At 42.0% G+C, this 23,168-nt stretch overlaps 1 protein-coding gene across 2 annotated transcripts in view; it reads right to left on the bottom strand.

The window, feature by feature from the left end:
* PPM1H (protein phosphatase, Mg2+/Mn2+ dependent 1H) overlaps positions 1–23,168 on the bottom strand; it is a 229,476-nt gene that overhangs the window by 30,305 nt on the left and 176,003 nt on the right. Inside the window, exons 9-10 of one of the 2 annotated variants that reach the window (XM_073651589.1) lie at positions 22,624–22,775; positions 11,100–11,207 (exon numbers count right to left, since the gene is read on the bottom strand). In XM_073651589.1, coding sequence (XP_073507690.1) covers positions 11,100–11,207; positions 22,624–22,775 — 260 coding nt within the window. Of the gene's footprint in view, positions 1–7,462; positions 11,208–22,623; positions 22,776–23,168 lie in introns of those variants that run through there. The other variant, XM_073651590.1, reaches the window with a different exon arrangement.

Below are 23,168 nucleotides of genomic sequence, written 5' to 3'. Positions count from 1 at the left end.
AACAGACCGATTATTCTGATCAGACTGTCATCAGTTTTTCTCATACATGGAAGAAATTTTTTTTCTCCATTCTGACAGCCCGTGAAAATATATATTTTTTTTCGTGGGCTACTTGACTTGCATTGCAGATTTTCATCTGACCCTCTGATCCAAATCGAACATGTCTTTGGGATTTTCCATGAAAAATCACTGACATGTGAATGGCCCCATAGCACTAGTACCCATGATAGGTTATCCATGAAAAACATGGATAGCACTCATACATGAAAATCGGATTTGTGAATGTCCCTAAGCAAGAGTAGCACAATGAGTTTACAGCATCCAATACCAGGTTTACATTTAGTTTTCGGTTTAGATGTAACATACATATACCAGGAGAAAAAAATCTGCACAGATGCATTAAAAAGTGGATGACTGATGCCTAACCGTGGCATCGGTATACATCCTATATAGTTTTATAAAGATCACAATCACAATAGTACATTAGAACACTTCAAGAATAACTCTCACCAATCTGTCTCTGTTTTCTTTAAAAAAATAATGACAATGGACGAGGATCCTCGAACCTAGAAGTTCGGACCAAACTTTTGCTAGAACGTTAGGACCTTTAGGGACACATTTAAGCATTTTTTTTTTTTTTTATAGGTGCCATTAACTAAATTCATCAATGACTGGCTGTCCATTCTTTTCTTAAACAGATCATCCGCAAAGTGGTGATCGATACTCTAGGTTAGTGGTGCAAGTTGGACTAAAGTTGATATGCAAGTGTCATCTTTCACCCATAGGTTGCCATGTTAAAAATATATACGTATACTAAAATCTGCAGGATGGAATGGCGTAGTCTACTACACTATCCATACCGTTGTGATACAGGAGACGCACGTCTAAGTGCGTCTAAGGTCTAAGTGGTGTCGACACTAAACACTGTCCTGTATTTTTCAGGTTTCAGTAGTAAACTATAAATGTAAACTCCTTAATTTGATCATCATCTATGAATTATTGGATCTGTACTGATGTATTGTTATGAAAAGGGAAATTTTCCCATACAAACACCATATCAGCAAAAATCTACATGACTATTTTGTGCAGTGAATGTTTAATTTATTGTTGCAATAAAAAATAGCTAATATTTTCCTTTGAATGGAGCACATTTTATTTAAGTTTTTGATGATGCTTCACTGTATAGATTTACTTTAATAGATTATGTGTATAACCTCAAGATTTTTTATCTTAGTTCTTGTGGCTTTAATAGCCAGCTTAAAAGCTTCACAAAAAATAGGAATACAGACACTATTTAGACATTATCTAGGTTTGATGTTACACAACAATGCATTAATGGAAATCTGGCAATGTATCACCTACTTAATGTTGAAAAACACTTCATGGCAACAATACTACCTAATAATAGTGGCCTCTTTATGGAAGCCCCACTGCCGGGAAAAAATGAACTTTATTCCTCCCAGCAGCCTCCAATTGACGAACGCATCCTCAAGTGTCAGAAATGTTGGATCTATCAAAATGTAAAGTAAATCAATCTGATCAGTAAAAGACGTAAAAGAGAAAAAAAAAAAATTAAAAATGCCAGAATTACATTTTTTGGTCACCACATCATTGCAATAAAATGTAATAAAATGCAATAAGAGGTGATCAAAACATCAAGTCTACTCCAAAATGGTATCAGTAAAAACATCAGATCAAGCCGCAAAATGAAGCCCTCACCCAGCACCTGATCCCAAAAAATGAAAATGCTACGGGTCTTGGAAAATGGTAACAAATGCAAAAACTTTTTTTCATGCAAATGTCGTAATTTTTTTTCACCACCTGAATAAAAAATAAACTATACATGTTTGGTATCTGTGCACTCGTACTGACCTGGGGGAATCATATTACCAGGTCAGTTTTACCATATAGTGAACATGGTAAATAAAAGGCCCCAAAAACAATTGTGGAATTGCATTGTATTAGCAATTTCACCGCACTTGGAATTTTTTTCCCGTTCTCCAGTACACTATGTGGTAAAATCAATGTCATTCAAAAGTAAAACTCGTCCGGCAAAAAACAAGCCCTCACACGGTTATGTGGATGGAATAAAAAAAGTTATGGCTCTTGGAAGAAAAAACGTAAACGAAAAACGATGTCAGACAAGTGTTTATACAGGACGAAAATCATTAATGAAATGGTTGAATAGCGATTGTTACATTGGACATCGTGCACAGTGTTCACACAGATAACCTGAAGTGTGGAAGTGTACAAAGTTGAAATCCCATAAGTGATACTATTTGTTTTGAATAAATTAATGTATATATTGCTTTGGAACACGATCAACCCTATTTAAGACTTGAATTTTTACGCCTCCTTTTTTCTGGTCAGATTGTTGAATGAGTGATCAATCTTCATGTACATTCCATCATTTTTTAAAGTTGAAATAGGATTTTTTTCCCCAACGTAAACAACTCCATGCACAATGAACGAGGAGTTTTTGGATGCATTGTTCACTCGCTCAACCCATTCACATTTTCGTATACGATGGGTCTTTAATAGTGTTGAACGACTATGTTCTATTAACCCTTTCGCCGAGTACGCTCGGGCCGAGCTCCGAGTATTTACAGCTGCTCGGTGATGAGGTTAAATCGCTCCTGTGTTCATGATTTGCAACCGTTTGACAGCTTTATTACATGGGAGGAATCTCTATTTCTTACACATTCCTCACATGTAATAAAACTGTCAAACAGTAGCAAATCATGCACACGGAAGCGATTCAACCATATCACCGAGCAGCTGTAAATACTCGGAGCTCGGCCCGAGCATACTCGAACAGAACATACTCGCTCAACCCTAGTCTTTAACATTAGAATCTGACGTATTATTGGCCAGTGTAAATGTAGCTTCGTTTGGTGACCGTAAAGCTCCAGGCAGACTCACGTTCAAGGATCTTCTGCTAACATCTTGGGGACAGATACCACAGGATACCTACAGAGGTCTTGTGGAGTCCATGCCTGAACCAGGTCAGAGCAATCACGCATAAATCAAACACTGCTGTTATTGAAAAGTGGTGTAAGAGGAAATAATTACATATTATAAGAGATTGCAAAGGAATCAGATTGGAGATGGGCGGAAAAGACAATTAGTGCTAGAACAGAAGAAATGTGTGTTCTGATGCTGTATAAAGGTTACTAAGACAATGCATATGAAAACATTACAAAAGGAGATGACTCACCCTAAATCCCAACAAGACCAGCCAGCTCTGGAACATGAACACATTTCAATAATGTGTTTCACAGTTCAATTCCAAGAGATTCTTGGAATTCATTATGCAGCTGGCTTAAACATGTAGATTATATGATCTTTCAGTAGAGGGAAATGTAAAGCATACATTAAATTATGGTTAGGGGTACAAATTATGCTTAAAGGGATTGTGTCTTCAGAAAATCATCTATGGTTTTAATCAGTTCTTTTTGCTTCATGCATTTTTTTGGCAATTCTTTTATATCACAATCTTTATTAAAAAACAAAAAAATTTGTAATTTTTGAAGTTTTTACACTGGCTAACGGGTTATTTTACATTCATACTTCCTGAACTTTCAAGAAGAATATCTAGCAGTTTCTTCACCAGAGGCAAAATTATAGTAAAGAGGTAAAGCCTCTCCACACAGCTGATAGCACAGGATCTACCAAATCACAATAGGTGATGTCACAGGAGATACTGCTTCCCCTTCCATCACACTGATCTTTGTACACACTCAGTTGCATAAAGGGGTGGTCCGTAACCCAATTTTGATCCTAAAATGTCTACCTAATTTAATCACTCATCTGGTATACTTTAATTAAACGTAATAAAAAATTCCCTATCATTTCCACTTTATCTTCCTTTTTTTTTTTTATTTTCTCTTCAAATGACATTTGTTTTAATAATAGTCAGTGCATGCTGGGATATTCAAACAAGATGTAGTCAGGGGGCGTGGGCTGTCGTCACTGCCGCAGCTGCTTTCCCCATCCTGAAATTAAGTGACATCAGTGAGATCTGTTTCAGGGGCTGGGCTAGTCCCCATTCTTCTGAGCATGTTCCGGTTGTCAATTCTGACGTATGCACAGTATGCACCCTTTGCTCTATATTCCTTTGAATGCGCAATGACACTGGGCTCCCTTGCCGCCTTTAATGAGAAATTGTGAAATGGAAAGAATGCACTGTCAGTGCGCATTGAAAAATATAGGGTGTGACACGCAGGGAGAGCACAGACCAGCCCAACTCTAAAAACAGACATTATGGATGACGTTGTGGCAACGGGTGTTTCAGTAGTGGGGCTGTAACTGTCCCTGCTTGCCGCATTCTTTCCTTTTCAATGCACACTAACAGTGTGCTTTATTACTGGCTAGTCACTTCTCAAAGTCGACTACGCACTGAAAAGGAAAATCACATAGTGAGCTCATACCGAACATACATCAGAATTGACCCGTTCTCAGCAGAGCATTGAGCATTGAGGATTTTAATGATGAATCTTCATTTCAGTATAGGGAAAGCAGCTGCAGCAGTGACCACAGTCTCGGCCACTGATAACGTCTTGAATGAGTTGGCATACTCATTCCTTTGGATGTGATTTGTCCGAAAGCGGGGAGAATGAATCCAGCATGATTTGGCTGCAGGGATCACGTGACACAATGTTACACTATCCCTGTAGAGCCAGTGCAGACACCGTTGGAACTGAGCCAGTACCGGAGGGGAATGTAGGTGTTACTATATTACAAGGGGGAAACATAGGTATTGAGAAGGGGTGTTGTCCGAGTAATGGACAACCCCTTTAAGCCATTTTGGCTCAGTTTTGAAACTGCTAACAATAAAGAGTTAACCTTATAATGTAATGGGTAATTACATTTGTATAATATCTGCCATGTCAGAATTTGACAAAGCAATAAGTTGAATATTTTCCCTTCACTGCTAGCAGTAGAGGTATACAGTACAAATTAATATATTAAAATAAGAATTCAGAATATCATTGCATTCACCATATAGTAATAGGAACATAAATATTGTTGACAAGTTAGTAGATGCCCACTTTTATAGTCACAAATTATTAAAATACTCAAGCTGCATGACTACAAAGTAAAAAAATGACCACACTTCTAGAACCAGATCAGCGTAACATCATGTTACTATCAATCAGTAATTACCAGTAGTCTTGTGTGTAAATTATCTCTGAACTTCATTAATTTTCATAACAGCAGTTTAACCCTATTGTAGCTGGGGGGCTGCCTTTGAGCACCTTCTATCACTGGTTTACTTCTGGCCCCTTACTGGGTAAGATGATTTGTTACAATACACTTCTCCTATACTAATCCCTCTTATTGGCAGGTAGCATTGCTATATTACATGGGTTATACATTTGGGTCTGTCTGGTATTTATGGTAAATAGTCTATTTACAAATACAAAATTCCTTACTACCCATTCCCTTGAACAATTCATTATCTAGCTGCCCTTAGGAATTTTCAGATATAATCTGGGACTTTGGGGATGTGATCATTGGCCTTTTCACCAGTGACCATTGCTGCCATCTATAAGCAATTTTAATTCATACTATCTTTATTGTCTTGTATATTTTTAATAATGATGTAATAAAATTGTAATTTTTTACGCCTACAAAAAAACTCTTTTCTCTCCATTTTGATTTTTGTTCATTAATTTTCAGTAGATTATTTACAGCTACTAATTTGATTATTTCTTGTAATAAGCAATATTCCTTCAAATTTGTATTAAAGGGTATAACTTAAAATCCTGCAATGTCAAATAATATTGACCGGCTGAACTCCTCCAATTCCTTTTAAATATATGTTACAACCTCCAGATAAGAAGTCCTCAAAATACCAATTTTGGCAAATAGCTTTGACACGGATGGATTCTAGAGCTTGATTACTACTTCTATTTGTTTTTTTTTCTTCCAGGGTGACCAAAGATTAGTTCTAACACTAATCCAACAGTCTTCTCTGTAGACAAGTCTGGTCATACACTAGTAGAGCTAAAAAGAAAGTTGTTCCCAAGAAATACTAACTTAAATGCATGCACTTTCTCAAAAAAAATTAACATTTTTGCAATTATTATGTAGGAAGATCGATCTTGTGCAAGCCTAGATAGGTCCACCAGGGTCTTCTGCGCAGTTATCTTGATTGTGTCAAGTCATCGGATTGCGCTGGTCTTCCTCTTCGCCTTGTTCCTTCTATTCTTCCCACCATGATGTCCTTCTCCAGTGATCGCTCTCTTCGTATAATGTATTTAAAGTAGGCAAGTCGTTGGCATCCTTGGCTTGAGTGACATATCTGGCTTGATTTGTTCCAAAATGTATTTGTTTGTTGTTCTTGCCATCCATGGTATTGATAACCTCCCTTCTTCATCACCACATTTCAAAGGCGTTGAATCTTTTTTTGTTTGGTTTCTTTATCATCCAGGTTTTGAATCCATGTGTTACTACAGAAAAAAACAGACTATGTACGAGCTGTGTCTCCGTCGCCAGTGAAATGTTCTTCGATTTGAAGAACTTGTCCAGTGACTTCATTGTTGATTTGCCCATAGCCATCATCTCCTATTGACTTGCGGTGTCGTCACTGCATCTTGAGTGATCATTGATCCGAGTAGGTTGCAATAGGGTTTCATTAAAAAATATTGAAAATCACCTTACTTCTACAGCCTCTATATCACTGTACATACCAGACTACACGACGGGTTTACAGGATCTGTAATCCTTTCTCCTTACCCTACTTTCATGAGCTGAGCCACTTTCTAAGCGTATTTATGACAGGTCGAAAGTTGAATTTCAATGTGATCATAATTCAGCTTAGAAAATGGTTCAGAAGAAAGATAAAAGTTACAAACCTGGTTGAGAATTTTTCTTTTTTAGCTACAAACATGCAGCCAACTAAAAACACTGCCCCAAAGGTGCCCAAATCATTTAAGGAAATATCAAGGGGGGTATATACTTAAAGAGAATGAATACTTGAATGTGAAAAAAAAAACCACTAACACAAAGCTACCAGTTTTGATGAAACGCGGCTTTCCGTAATTTGTCAGATGAATTTAATTTATCTGGAGCCAAAGATGCGTTGAGTGGAATATAAATCTAATGTGATTATCTATCTTGTCCAGGCAGAAGCTAAACTTGGCTTCAGTGGTACTGTCGGGAATCGGTGAGATGATGACACATTTCTTTTTGTCCTCTGAATGACTCTGATAATATCAGCTTGTATGGAAACATTAAATGTCCTTTAAACACTATAGATACATGAGTATAGAAATGCGGCAAACATTCAAGCCCGATTCGCATGCAGCATACAAAAAAAAACCTTGGCACAAGCAAAAGCTGGGGACTAGACGGCCTTATAAAATATGTCGTTTGTATCTTTAGAATAGATTATAATAAGTCATCACCATCCACAATCTATAGGACGAATGCAGAACGTGAGAATACTAAATACGGCTTCTACGATTCTTCATTTGATGGCTTTTATATTCTCTACAAGTAAAACTAGGGACCATTAAGTGAGAAGGATTGCACATGATAACAGTCTGTAGTGTCATTTGTCACTGAAGAGGTCACAAGTTCTCTACAAAGGTAAAAACACACTAGATAGTGTTCAATGGAGACATGGTTAAAATGCAGCAGCTATTCTGCAGTGTGTGTGCACAACATCATCTGCTTCACATCATCTGCTGTGGGGATTCACCGGTCTCAGACCAAGGATCGGAGGGTATGTATGTGTTATACATACTCCCAACCAGTGGGCGTGGCCTCACTCTCCATACACTTGTATAGAGCAAGGCCACGCCCCATGTCTAGTGATGCCATCAGCCGGTGGGCGTGGCCAACTAGAGGGTGCGGCCTCGCTCCATGTAATGTATTGAGAACGAGGCCATGCCCACTGGCCGGGGGTATGTATAACACATACATACCCTCCGATCCTGGGTCTGAAACCGGCAAATTCCTGCAGCACACAGTGTGCGCGCTGGTGGGATTCATAAGTCTGCAGGCACACAGAGTGACTGCAAACATCGTTTTGGACCGGACAACCCCTTTAATTGTAAGCATCTAGTACAGAATGATGGGTACGATAATAATAATCCTTCCTCATTAACGTACATTTGATTTTGAGGAATGTATGCCAAATAAATCCTTGCTGAAAAACAAATAAAATTTGATAATTGTTAGAAATAGAAATATATAATGCTCAGTAGTTACAATATTCTGTCAGCCATCGATACAATTTGTCCGTTCTATATTGTGTTATGAAATTCTTAAAGTGGTATTCTCAAGTCTGGAAGTTATCCCCTATGAATGAGATGGAGGATAACCTCCTGATCGGTAGGAGTCCAACCACTGTGCCCTCCTCCGGACACAATATGTGGTGATCTGAAAAGATTTTTGAATTGAGCGGTGGTCAATCATGCGTATTGCCACTCCATTCATTCTTAATGTGACTGCTGGAGATAGCTGGATGGTGGGCTCAGCTGATCTTCTGCAGTCTCCTAAAAAGGAATAAAGCGGCAATGTGCATGTGTGGCACCCTGCTGCGCACAGGTACCACAGGACCCAGGGTGCATGGACGGACTTCTCCACAAGAGGCCCTCACTACATACAAACACCTCCACCCTTCCACCTCATACCACCAGAGGGAGCCCGTTAGGGATATATATATGGAGGGTGGAGCCAGGCAGTTACTTGTTGGAGAGCGTGCTGGCGCTGAGACCAGTGAAGACGCAGCACGCTGGCTGCGGTGCTTAGGCGAGCCAAGGCCTACAGCACGAGTTGAGTTCTGAGGGCCCTGAGTGTGGTCGAAGGCAAGAGGAGAAAGGAGAGAGGAGTTGAGGGGGCAGAGGAGCATCATAGGCTCACCCCGATATACAAACCGGACACCGGGTCCATGCCTACAGGGTCCTTTATACCCAGTAGGGATCACCGGCATTCCAGGAGGACTACAAGTCCCTGGCTGACCTGAAGCTAGACCCATTACAGGACCAGGAACCACAAGGCCCCAGCGTCCAGGGAGAGTGGTTACCAGCAGAAGGTCCTACCACCGAGCGACAGGTGAAGGAACAGCACGACACATAAGCTAGGCCCAGTTGCAGGCTGGCCAGGAGCATACAGAGAGGCAGAGACGGACCAGGAGGCCTTATACCCGCTCACTGGGGAGAAGTCCTGAAGTGCACCCATCCTACTAAGTACCCTGGACCGTACCTGACATCCGTTCCAGTAAAGGTATTGAAGCGAATCCCCTGTCTCTGTCAATTACTCCTGCTGCGCCATCCCGCCTGCACTACAAGTCCCAGCATCACCACCCACCAAGCTCCACACTGCCCCGGGGGCCCGCTCCACCTGTGGGGAGCAGAAACACCTCAGCTGCCATCCCATCACCCCCCCGGAGGTCTGCAGCAGCGCTGGTAAACCTTACCAGGTACCACAGGTGGCATCACAAACTATTTACTTTATTTTTTATCTCTATCCAAGTTACAATCCCCTTTTTGGTTGACCGCCCTGGGCCACTGACCGGGCCAGCCACTGTGACATATCCCCCCCCCCCCCCAGCATCCATAGGCCCGGGTGCCAAGTACTCCATTGCCCCGGGGGCGCGTCACATGATCGACCACCACTCAATTCACAAAAAGCTTTTCAGAGATCTGGTTCTTGGAATCGGTGGGTGTCCCAGTGGTAGGACCCCCCATCTCATGGATAGGGTATAACTTCTAAACGTTACAATACCACTTTAATGCCTGGACTACATGATGGGAATGGAGGGTTTATTTGAAAATAAATAAATAAATCACCCTCGTCTTCCTAGTTTCTATACCTTGTAGGAGCCATGCTATGCAGCTGTCACTGTAATCCACACAACTTTTGCAAAATAGATTCTGTGCTGCTTATAGAACCTGTGAGACTGTGTGTGAATATATCCCAGCATGGACACCAGGCAGTGCATGCAGCTGGGTCTCTTAAACAGGGTCGCCAACTTCTTATTATGGACAGCCAAAATATTTACAACAAGGAAAACTATGAAGATAAGTAAAATAGATCTGTAGCCAAGATATCAAAGCATCACTCCAGCGTTACTTTTTTTATTTCATCACCTAAGTAAAATCACAAATGCATGTTCCCATACTTACCAGCCGTCTTCTTCTGTTCTCAGCACCGCTCTGGTCGTCTTTTGCAGGTTGTGAACTGGCCGATCATTACAGTGTTTGTTGGGGTGGGAGGGGGTAAGTGGGGTTAGCAAAAATCACTTGTCAATGTAAGTCTGTGAGAACAAGACAGAGGATCTCAGAGCATTACATTGAGACCTTGTGACTGTTAGCTCCGTCTTTGGGCCAGTCAAGAGCTGCGGTCAAAAGATGGCAGAACGGGACTGAAGCGGTGCCGGGAAAAGCAGAAGATGGTGGCTGGTAAGTATTTTACTAAGGACATGAAACAGACATTAGTGATACTACTCTGAAATAAAAACAAAACTCTGGAGTGGTGCATTAATGGACCAGGAATGTTTACTGTGAACTGATGAGAATTAGAACCACAATTACGTGTTCAAGCTTCTCTAGATTTAAAAGCCTCACTGGTGCATCGTTTTATTATTACTGATGCTGGTGAAATGTCTATTTTTGACAGTGAATTTATTGAAGATTGCCCCCTCCCTACTCTAAAACCAGACAAACGGTTGATGAGATACTGCAATCTAACAGTACCGTATATTGTAAATCGGGATTTATAACTGAATGTCCGCTTATCCGAGATCTGGAGAGATTAAGGTGTCCGCACTTTGCTCCTGTCCAAATATACACCGTTTTACTGTCAGTACTTTAATGATGAAAACTACATGACAGCACAAGAAAATCAAAACCGGGATCAGGTCTGTAGAGTACAACACAAGAAATCTTATGACATTAGCAGCGTTACATATGCTCTGAGGTCCCAGATGCACAATTAAAGGGATTGTGCAATGCCCTATTTCAGCAGTGACATTTCTACAGAAGTTCTTATTCACAACTTGTTAACAGTACATTAGAAACATTCCCTGAACTTGGAGCCAATGCCTTCATGTCAGTTTATTGCCGTGTACTAATGGAATGACATACACGGAAATGTCATCTCCTGAGCCCAGCCTGTCATTAGATATTCTCCAACCTCTGTCCTTCAGGACACCTCTAGCGCGCATCACAAGGTCCTGAGCGGCCAGCGTGTACCTGCCAAAAGAGAGGAGCACAAATTACACATCACTTTCCTGCACAGGAGTAATTCTATGACCTTCTGGGACCTCTGCCTTGAATCGATCATATTAGCACTTAGGTGGATTAAAGCCAAGATCATTTATCCTTTAGTAACCAAGTGTTTCTATATTCTAGAGGTGACTAAGATATTTTCTTATTTAAAAGAGACACCCCAAAATGACTGTTCACAGTAAGCAAAGGTCGCATGCTGTACCCCTGGCTTTGCCGACCAGTTCAGAACATCTTACCACCTACTTTTCATGCGTCACTGCCCCCTCTTCCTTTATTGACAACTCTAGATCTACAGAGGACAACGGAGGGTGGAGATAGATGGAAAACATGTAGGTGGGAAGATGCAATGAACCATTTGGCCACGCCAAGGGTGCACCTAGTGCCTGTGCTTGGTTTGATCAGTCATTTTGTGCTGACTTTATTTAAAAATCAATTTTAAAGGGGTAATCCAGCATTAGAGTGACTGCAGGGTTGCAGCCTTTGTGACTGTAGACTTGTGAATCCTCACATCGCGCGCTGTGAGGATTCTCCGATGCTGGCGGTGTCATCGGCGGTCATACGCAATTTGCATACGTCCAGTCACATTCTGACTAGACTGTGTCCGGCCTCGCTCAGTACATTTTCATCTAGTCGACACGTGACTGCATGTATGCAAATCACATACTTGCAGTCACGTGCACGCTACAGAGTGCGCATAATGTGAGGATTCACAAAGTGACTGCAGACTAGTAGTTTAGCTGAAGGCTGGACAATCCCTTTAAGTAAAAAAAAAGCCTAGCATTTCTAAAACAGAATTTTTAGGCGACAATGCAGTAATTTGTAAAGCAAGAAATCAGCTTTAAAACAGACTATTTTTTATTCCATCCCATGTTTTTAGCCTTCTCCAGTCTGTATTTATCCACACATTAGCATCACTAGTCAGAGGCTTTGCTTACAGAAGGGACAGGATGCTCTTTATCAAGACACTATGCAGTAGCTGAGAAAAATAGTCACTTCAGAAAAGTACCAATTATATTCATTAATACATTTCAAGTATTCCAAAGTGAAAATGTAAAAGGAGTAGAAGACCTTGGCTCTGATTCATCAAGACCGGCATGAATAATGTGAGCTGCAGTCAGACGCTCCAGATTCATTCATCATCTCTTAATGAATCTGGCACGTCTGAAAAGTGGTGTGCGACTCCGTGCTTTTCACTACAAATCTTACTCCAGCCAGGGACTGGCGTAAGATTTCTGGCACTGGGAAATTTAGCGACTTATTAAAGTGTTTTACACCAGATTTAGGCTTTCGAAATTTTGAAATCTAGATTTATTTAAAAAAAAAAAAAAAAAGGAAATAAAGCAAATGAGACTAGTGGTAAATGGAGGAGAAAGGTTTATAAAAAAAAAAAGAAGAATAAAAAAATAATTGTCCTTTCACAGACCGGGAAACCATTGAAATTTATTTTAAGAGCATGTCCTGGATAAAACTAGAAATGTGGGTCTGGTTTGCTTGACAATTGGCCATGACAAGACGATTCTTTAGCTCATAAGTAGTCTGGTGCTGAGCAAGGAATGGAAAGAAGGTACATATGTGACAAACTGTTAATCTCTTCCCCAGCCCAGAAAAAGAAAAGAAAAGAAAAGGAAATCTACTGTAAGGCTATGTTCACATGTTGCGTTTTTGCTGCGTTTTTTTTTTCTGCAGGTAAAACCTGCTCTCTTGACAGTAAAGAAGCTGCTTACAAAAAGCAGATTTTGCTGCGTTGTTTCAGAATCCTAAAGTTCAGCTTTGCTTCCACCACAGAAGCATGAACAATGCAAGATGTTAGGTCACCAATCCAAGATATATGTGAAACCATAACACCATTTTGGAAGACAGGTCAATTTGATCATATCATTTAGTGGAAAAAGAGTTTTATGTCTGAAAAAATAGTGACTATTTTTAAACAAAAAATTCACTTGAGTTAATGAAAAAATACACAATTACAAATGTAACAGTGGGGGAAGTTGAATTGGTCAGGAATAGTTTATCCAAGACACTGGCAGAGCATTGGGTATGTTGGACACTATTTACTTTCACACTTAGGTCAGCCCTTGAATTGGCAGGTATTGTTCAATTTCACACCTTGATCAGCCAATGTTTACTTTACACATACCACTAATTTAATTAAGCTGTACTAATCGCCATGCTCATGTGAGGACACTAAGACATTATGGTTTAAACTTAGGAAAAAGTCACAAAAATAAATGTGTTTCACATATTGCTGTATCTGCTTTTTTCACTAAAAAAGCAGCAAAACCTGATACCTGAGTTTTTCCACTTACTCATTGCTTTCGATCAGTGAAAAAACGCTGAAAGAAGCGACATGTGGCAGTTTTCAAAAACACAGCAGTTTTCCAATTCAGTCAGGAAAAAAAAAACGTGTGCGCATGAGATTTCTGAAACTTTATAGTTTTTGCTGGTACTGTAAAACGCAGCTTAACCCCTTCCTGACATGCGAATAAAGCTGCCTTATCAATTTTACCACACATGGAACGGCATAAAAAAAACCCCAAAAAAACAATTCCTGAATTGCTGTTTTTTGTTCATTCTGCCTCCCAAAAATCAGAATAGAAAAGCGATCAAAAGAGATTAGTTACTTACCGCCGACCAAAGACCGGAAACCTACAGGCTTAAAATGGGGCGGCCCTCCCTCTCGCCTCAGTTTGGATTACAGAGCATTGAGAGGACCGCCCGGTTAGTAGACATAGCAACATAATCATGAAACAAACAGTATATACATTTTCTTACAACACCAATGTGTGAGAATAAAGAATAAAAACACATAAGAAGTGCTCCCAAAAAGGGGTGAAGAGAGGGAATATAAGGGGTGCTGTCATGGTCTCCGAGAAATCCCGTTACCGGTAAGTAACTAATTTCTTTATCGGTCGACCATGACAGCACCACGAGAGAATTGCAGGGATGAAGATTCTAGGGAGGGACCACCGCTTGGAGCACCCTTCTCCCAAATGTGAGGTCAGACGAAGCGCCCAGATCTAGTCTATAGTGCTTATAGAAGGTAGATGGCGAAGACCAGGTAGCGGCCTTACATATGTCCTCCATCGAGACGCCAGACCTCTCTGCCCATGAGGTTGCCACCGCCCGGGTAGAGTGAGCTTTCAGGCCACGCGGTGCTTCTTCTCCGCTGGATACATAGGCTAGCGTAATGGCCTCCCTAATCCATCTAGCTATGGTGGATCTAGAGACCTTAAGCCCCTTCCTAACCCCCTGATAGGAGATAAACAAGGAACTATCTCTCCTAAAGGGCTGAGTGACAGCAAGGTATCTAACCACACACCTTCTCACATCTAAAGCATGGAAATCTGCTTCTCTCTGATTACTAGGGTTCGGGCAAAAAGAGGGTATTATTACTTCCTGAAGTCTATGAAACCCGGGAAGCTACCGTAGGCAAGTATGCTGGATCTGCTCTGAGAATTATTCTGTCGTCCAGGACCTGGGTGAAGGGAGGGCCAGAGGACAGAGCCTGAATATCACCAATCCTCCTAGCAGATGTTAGGGCTACAAGAAGCGCTGTTTTGAGGGTAATAGATCTCAGGGATACAGAATCTATCGGCTCAAAGGGTGACCCAGCTAACGCTTTCAGAACCAGGTTTAGGTCCCATGGCACGACATTAGTTTTGGTAACCGGCCTGGACCTACCTACTGCTTTTATAAAGCGGGAAATCCAATAGTTTTCTGCGAGGACACAGTTATAGAGAGCACCTAGTGCAGACACTTGGACCTTCAAGGTGCTCGTTGCTAACCCAAGCTCGAAGCCCCTTTGTAGGAACTCTAAAATCTTCCCAATTGGCGCTCTCTTATCCACTGAAGATTTAGAAAAGGATAAAAACTTGTTCCAAATTTTTGCATAAATTTTGGTAGTGACAGGCTTTCTACTACGTAATAAAGTAGATACTAGACTCTGGGAAAACTCTTTTAGTTCTAGCAGGGACCTCTCAAATTCCACGCCGTCAAGTGGAGGCCCGGAGCTCGCGGATGGAGCACTGGACCCTGGCTGAGGAGATCCGGAACTTCGGGCAGGACCCAAGGGTCCGAGATGGACATGTTCCTCAGGCATGAGAACCAGGGTCTTTTGGGCCAAAAGGGGGTGATCAAGAGGACTCTTGCCTTGTCCTCTCTGATCTTTCTTAGCACCATAGGCAGAAGGTTTAACGGTGGGAAGGCATAGGCCAGACTGAAGTTCCAAGGGATTTGGAGAGCGTCTACTGTCAGGGGCCTTTCTCTCGGATCTAGGGAGCAAAAAAACCTTTGTCTTCCGGTTTTGCTTTGTGGCGAAGAGATCCATCACCGGAAGACCCCATTTCCTGACTAATAGGGAAAAAATGTCCTGTTTTAGTTCCCATTCGCCTTGCCTTAAAAAATGACGGCTTAAGAAGTCTGCCTTTGAATTTTCTTTCCCTTTGATGTGGAGGGCTGTCAAAGAGAGGAGATGGCGTTCTGAGATCTGAAAGAGATGATCCGCCACTCTCATTAGCGATCCAGCACGAGTACCCCTCTGATGGTTAATATAAGCTACTGCTATATTATTATCGGACAGGATCCTAATGTTCTTATTGTGAAGGAATGGTAAGAAATGATTAACAGCCCTATCAACTGCCAGTAGTTCCCTGGTATTAGAGGAAAGAGCTCTCTCAGCGTCCGACCAGAACCTCTGGGCAATCATATCCCCCAAGTGAGCTCCCCATCCATGTAGACTTGCGTCAGTTGTAATTATTTCAGATATTCTGACCACCCAGGGAACTCCTTGAGATAAGTTTTCTAAATTCACCCACCACTGTAGAGAGTCAATAGACCGAGGAGATAAGAACATCCGTCTCTCCAAGTGCCCACGTAACGAGACCTCATTCTGTAGGACGTCCCACTGTAAAACTCTGGAGTGGTATTGTGCCCACATTACCCCCAGCAGACAAGATATTAGGGTACCAAGTAAGGACATTGCAGCCCTAAAGCTCCTTCCACCAGCCTTTTGACCTTCTGTTTTTTGGCTTCTGGAAGGAAACACATCTGGAGGTCTGAGTCTAGTATGATACCTAGGAACTGCTGTACTCTCGAAGGGACTACCCTGGATTTCTCCAGATTTAGAATCCAGCCCAGGCCTTCCAGAATAGAGGAGACCAATTTAAGATGGGAGACACATTGAGAGGCTGCGTCCCCAATAATCAAAAAATCATCTAAGTAAGGGATAATTAACACATTATGTTCCCGTACATGAGCCATCACCTCCGCTATCACCTTCGTAAATACTCTAGGGGCTATAGCGAGACCGAATGGCATGGCCGCAAATTGGAAATGTTTGATTTCATCCCCTATGACCAAGGCCACTCTAAGGTATTTTTGGAAGCTTCTGTGTATAGGTATATGGTAATATGCGTCCTTTAGATCCAAAACTACCATGTGACAGCCTGAAAACAATAGTTTTATAGTAGACTTAATGGACTCCATTTTAAAAGGTGGAAATTAACAAAAATTTATTCAGGGCCTTAAGGTTAATAATACACCTAAAGGATCCGTCAGGTTTAGGGACCAAAAATAACGGTGAGTAGAACCCCAGTCCTTTTTCTGCTATCGGGACCTCCACTAAGACGGCCTTATGGACCAGATTCAGGACCTCCACTTGTAGGGCCATCTGCTCCCGTGTTGAGGACCGGTTTGGGGTCAGGACGAACCTCCCACGAGGGACTCCCTGAAAGTCGAGTCTCAGGCCGGAACCTGGGCCGCGAGTCATTGGCTCAGTTTTCGGGGGCCTTGGCTAGCAGAAGAGGATCCGAACAGGAGCCCTTTACCTCTCGGTCTACGGTCTTCCCATTTATCCTGACCCTTCTGGCGCTTATTAAGTAGAAACCTTCTTTTCTGAAAAGGACGTTTGTACGTGGGGGCAGATAAGTTAGGAAAGCCCTTTTTTGTGTCACTTGCTCTATCCAGTAGCTCATCCAGAACCGACCCAAAAAGATGTCCCCCTTCACAAGGGATAGCGCAGAGTCTTGTCCTCGCATGAATGTCCCCCGGCCAACATTTTAGCCACAAGGCTCTCCGGGCCGAGTTAGACAAGGCGGCCGACCTTGCTGCTAATCTGACAGAATCTGCCGATGCGTCCGCTAGAAAGGCTGCCGCCCCCTGAAGAAGAGACATGTCCGCCAAGATTTCCTTCCTGGGGGTATTGTTTTTAAGATGGGCTTCAAGCTGGTTCAGCCAGATCATTTGGGACCTGGCGGTACAAGTAGCTGCCACCGCGGGTTTTAGGGCTCCAGCCGAAGTCTCCCAGGTCCCGCTAAGGAAAGAATCAGCCTTTCTATCCAGGGGGTCTTTAAGAGCTCCCATATCATCAAAAGGAACGGAGGAACTCTTAGAGGCTTTGGAAATGGCCACATCTATCTTGGGGGCTTTTTCCAGGAGGAAGAGGCAGATTACTCAAAGGTAAACTTCCTTTTGAAGAATGGAGGTAGAGCGCTCTTCCTTTCCGTTTTTTTCCATTCACTAAGGATTAAGCCCTGAATCTTTTCGTTCAACGGAAAACTCCTTCTCTTCCTTTGACCCAGCCCCCCGAACATAACGTCCTGGACTGATTTCTCCTGCCTGGCCTCTGATGCCCATAGTGGACCGAACCATTTTAATCAATCTGTCCACTTCACCAAGGGGGAAGCAATTTTGTCCCACACCACTATCAGAGGAGGAAGCTGAGGAAAAGGCTGCACTATCTGAATCCGACTCATAGGGAAAGGATAGGGGATCATCAAGACTAAAGGGATCTCACAGTCCAAGTTCACTTTCTCTTTAACTCTCTTGGAGAGGACCTTATGAATCTCTGTTTTAACTAAGGTTTTTAAACCAGAAGTTAGAGCAGGACCCTCTTCTGCCAGTGTCTGGTTTATGCATAACTGACATAGCTTTTTAGGGTATCCGTCAGGAAGAAGAGACTTGCATAGCGCACACTGTATATGCCTTGCCTTGGCGGTACATTTCTTCCCCTGTTAAAATTTAGAAGGGGAGAAGGGATACCATATTACTAAGTGAACTTACTCGAAGATCACTTACCCAGGCGGCTCAGGAAGAAAAAAACAGCTGGTACCGGATTGGAGGAAGGACCTTCCCTAGAGGCTGCAGATTCGTCCGTTCTACCGGAGGTATGGTGACCAGACCGGCTACCAGAACCACGTGCGCGATGCGTTTTTTGGGGCTCCCCAGACAGCCGCTGAGATGGTGAAGAAGGCGGCTGCTCCAACTGCTGCTGCTGCAACTGGACACCTTCAGACTCCATAATGAAAGAATGAAGCTTTGGGAAGCACTGAGCCATGTTACCTGATAGTTTAAATAGGTATTGACTCCTCCCTTCTAGCAGCGCATCAGCACACTTTTTCCATTTTTTTTTTTTTTTTTAAATTTCACGCTCTTTTGCCGGCACATGAACACCGAGTCGAGGTGACGTCATTGGGCCGCGACTTACCGAAACCCGGAAGTACGCGCCGCACGAGCTTCGCGTGAGGACGCATGCTGTCAGCGCTCCCTCAGGTAAGCCGCGCTTTAGCGATGCACCGCGCTGCGTTCAGCCAGGGCAGGGCGAGGGGACACAATCACCTTGGCCCTCTCCCCCCTCCCCATACTTACGGAGAGTGATGGTGGGCTGTCACCCCCACTCGGGATGCAGTCCCCAGCGGACTTGTGGGGCTCAGCCAGGGCCTACACTCCCACGGGAGGCGCACCTGGCTTGAGGCAGAAAAGGGGATGCCACCCCAGACAGGAGCGCAGCCCCACTGCAAAAGGAACCCCCAGTGCTCAGGATGCTGTGCCTCTCCCATATAGGGGCGCACGAGCATAGGCCAACGCTGGAGCTGCCGTCCCCAGACAGGGGCACAGGATCGACAGCCGTCGCCATCCACGTTCTTTCGCCTGCGACCGGCTTCCTCCATCAAGGACAGGAAACCAAACTGAGGCGAGAGGGAGGGCCGCCCCCTTTTAAGCCTATAGGTTTCCTGTCCTTGGTGGGCGGATTCCCTCTCTCGTGGTGCTGTCATGGCCGACCGATAAAAATGTCATGTGCTCGAAAATGGTACCAATAAAAATGTCAACTCGTCTCGCAAAAAAAAAGCCCTCACATGACTATGTCGGCCGAAATAAGGAAAAATATGGAAAAATTATAGCTATCAATATATGGGGAAGCAAAAACTTGTTTTTACAATAAAAATGTCCTTTAGTGTGTGACAGCAGCCAAACATAAAAAAACTATATAAATCTGGTATTGCTGTAATCACACTGACCCAAAGAATAAAGGTGTCTAATCACTTATACCGCACAAAGCATGGCGTAAAAATTAAATAAAACCAATTCTTCACCTGCTGTTGATTTGTTCATTCTGCCTACCAAAGATCGCAGTAAGACTCGGCTCAGTGGGGTTGCCATGTAAATCTCTGAAAATGTAATTCAGACGGAACTCCCTGGTGGAAGATTCCCTATAATGAGGCAGATGGAGTAACTGTGGACGCCGTATGGCCTGTGATCTGGTGGTGTCAGAATTTTGTGTGCATAAAAGGGCGGTCTGCCACAGTTTTGTGCTCTTATGAAAAGGACAATGCTGAACAGAGGCCAGACGGAGTCCAGAGTACTCTGCTGCCTCATTATAGTGAATGGATCCCTTGGGGGTTTCATCTTAACCACGTCACTCGGAGATTTAGATAAAAACCCCGATATAAGGGCTTAGTAGAGCACAGGATAATCGTGATCCAAAATGTTATGTAAAATGTTCTCTATAAAAGCTTCAACTCAATTCACAAAAAAAATCAAGTCCCCACTCAGGTCCGTAACCTGTCAATGGAAATATAGAGAGCTTCCACGTTACTGGTAGTACAAAGGCTCTGGATAAGCGCTTATGGCTCCTTGCACCCCAAAAGAAATTAAGCTAATTCTGTTCTCCTAAATCCAAATGCCCCCCTCCCTTCTGAGCCCCAGTGTGCCTAAACCACATTTAGCGTCCACATGTTTGGCATTTCTGTAGCAATGAGTTCTCGCCTAATTTACAGGAGCATGTCTCCAGAAGCACAAGCTGGGCATAACGTACTGGTCACTACAACAGCAGTTTGCCATTTTCACTCAGCAACATCCACTGCTGCTTGTTTCTGGAAAACACTCACGTAGTTAAAATCATCACTACACCTGTAGATAAATTTCCAAAGGGGTAGAATTTCTAAAATGAGGTCACTTGAGGGGGGATTCTGTTCTACTAGCACTTAGGGGCTCTGTATATTGAGTCTGCAAATTATTCTAGGAAAAGCTGTGCTCTAGGAGACCAATACCGCTCCGTCCCTACAGAGTCTCACCGTGTGGCTAAGCAGTCCTGTACATCCACATATGGTCTATTTCTACATTTAGCAGAAATTGTATGACACATTTCGGTGCCAGTTTTACCCATTTCCCAGTGTGAAAATGTAAAATCTGGGGCTAAAGCAACATTTTAGTGGTAAAAATGTAATTAATTTTTCTTCACTGCCCAATGGTATAAAATGCTGTGACGTGTGGTGTCAACATGATCACTGCACCCCTAGATGAATTCATTGAGAGGTGTAGTGTGTAAAATGAGGTCACTTATGGGGGGATTCTGCTGTTCTGGCACCTCAGGGGCTCTCCTACTGGGTCATGGCACCCTCAAACCAGTCCAGCAAAATCTGAACTCCAATATGGCGCTTCTTCCCTTCTGAGCTTTGTACTGTAGCTGAAAAGTAGTTTTCAACCACATATGGGGTATCTGCATACTCAGGAGAAATTGCACGACAAATTTTGGGGTCCATTTTCTCCTGCTATCCTTGTGAAAATGATAAAATTTGGGACTAAAATAACATTTTTGTGGGAAAAAATATATTTTTTTTCATTTTCACAGATCTATGTAAAATTCAGTGAAGAACCTGTGGGCTCAAGGTGCTCACCACACGTCTAGATAAATTCCTTGAGGGATCTAGTTTCCCAAATGGGGTCACTTGTGGGGGGGGTCTCCACTCTTTAGGCATATCAGGGGCTGTCCAAACGCAACATGGCATCCGTTAATGATTCCAGCAAATTTTGCATACTAAAAGTCAAATGACGCTCCTTCACTTCCAAGTCGTTTCGTGCGCCCAAACAGTAGTATTCCCCCACATATGGGGTATTAGCGTGCTCAGGAGAATTTGCAGAACAAATTTTGGGTTCTATTTTTTGCCAATAGTGTAAAATAGGGGCGGTGGTAAGTATACCACTCAGGTACCTTTTACTGAGTAATATCTACCGATTAAGCAATCCACTAATAACCATCCCTTCAATCAGTTGGCATATTCTTACCTGCATCCTTGGCTCTTTTATATTCTTCCACAGGGGCTGTCTTTGCATATGAAGTGTACTATTGCACCACTCAAGCAGCAATTCCCATCACGAAAATAAAATATAACATGATCTACTGACTGTCTAATCTTACTACTATTGTTCTTTTTTCCTAAATAAATACTAGTTTTTATTCAAACCTACTATGGAACTATAGTTTTGTTTATATCTTCATTTTAGCCCACACAGTCCAGCGCAGATACTACATAGATTCTATTTTTTCCTGTTACCCTTATGAAAATTAAAAAAAATTGGGTCTAAAGTAAAATTTGTGTGAAAAAAAGTTAAATGTTAATTTTTTCCTTCCACATTCCATTAATTCCTGTGAAGCACCTGAAGGGTTAATAAACTTCTTGAATGTGGTTTTGAGCACCTTGAGGGATGCAGTTTTTACAATGGTGTCACTTTTGGGTATTTTTCTGTCATATAGACCCCTCAAAGTCACTTCAAATGTAATGTGGTCCATAAAGAAATTGGTTTTGTAAATTTTATTGGAAAAATGAGAACTTGCTGGTCAACTTTTAACCCTTATAACTTCCTAACAAAAAAAAATGATGTTTCCAAAATTGTGCTAAAATGTTATTTATTAACTATTTGTGTGACATGACTGATTTAAGGTCATAAAAATTAAAAGTTTGAAAACTGCAAAATTTTTGCCAAATTTCCGATTTTTTTATCAAATAAACGCGTCCTATCGAAGAAATTATATCACTATCATGAAGTACAATATGTCACAAGAAAAACTCAGAATCGGTGGGATCCGTCAAAGCGTTGCAGAGTTATCTCAAAGTGACACTGGTCGAAATTGAAAAAATTGGCCTGGTCAGCAAGTTGAAAATAGTCTCGAGGGTGAAAGAGTTAAAATTTGCATATAAAAAGCAGCAAAAAAATGCAACATGTGACATAGCCTAAATTAGATTTTTTTAAAAACTGGTTTTGTATCATACTTGTGTAAATTCTATATAGTGTTTTATAAAAAAGAAGAAAATCCAATAAATACCTGTGAGGGTCATCAGGATCACAGCATGCGAGAAAATTTGTAACAGCTTCGGACACTTCTTCATTCAATAAGACATCCCAAAGGCCATCTGTTGCTAAAACCAGCACATCGTCTGCACCATGTTCATATTGCAAAAGATCATAAACTCGTACCTGTTGTAAAAAGGCAACATAACAATGAAAATAAAAAATATTAGAGGCTTTGTCACCGGATTTCACAATACAAACTGTATAAACTATTCAAAACATCATTTATGTGTACTTACTTTTAAAATACACATAACAATGGCTGCATAATCCTTTGTGAAAGTTACCCTCCTAATATTAACTTCTTCCCACTGCAACCAATTTTTTTTCCGATTGACAGTCTATACTTTCTTTTTTATTTTTCCATTGGCATAATGCTTGGAAAAGTCTCAAAAGAATCTTTCAGTTCATTTCTATGGAAAAACTACTTGCTTTTAAAACCTCCAAGAGCCTGACCCTTCCAAGAGTTTAAGCCAAAAAACTGTCTTTGAAAAATCACATAATATTTGTGCAACAGGG

Source organism: Phyllobates terribilis, unplaced genomic scaffold (genome assembly GCF_046119375.1).
Source record: "Phyllobates terribilis strain yellow unplaced genomic scaffold, ASM4611937v1 Scaffold_11__3_contigs__length_659146591, whole genome shotgun sequence".
Classification (NCBI taxonomy): Eukaryota; Metazoa; Chordata; class Amphibia; order Anura; family Dendrobatidae; genus Phyllobates; species Phyllobates terribilis.
The sequence above is the reverse complement of the archived record's forward strand: the minus strand, read 5'-3'. Positions and strand labels throughout refer to the sequence as shown.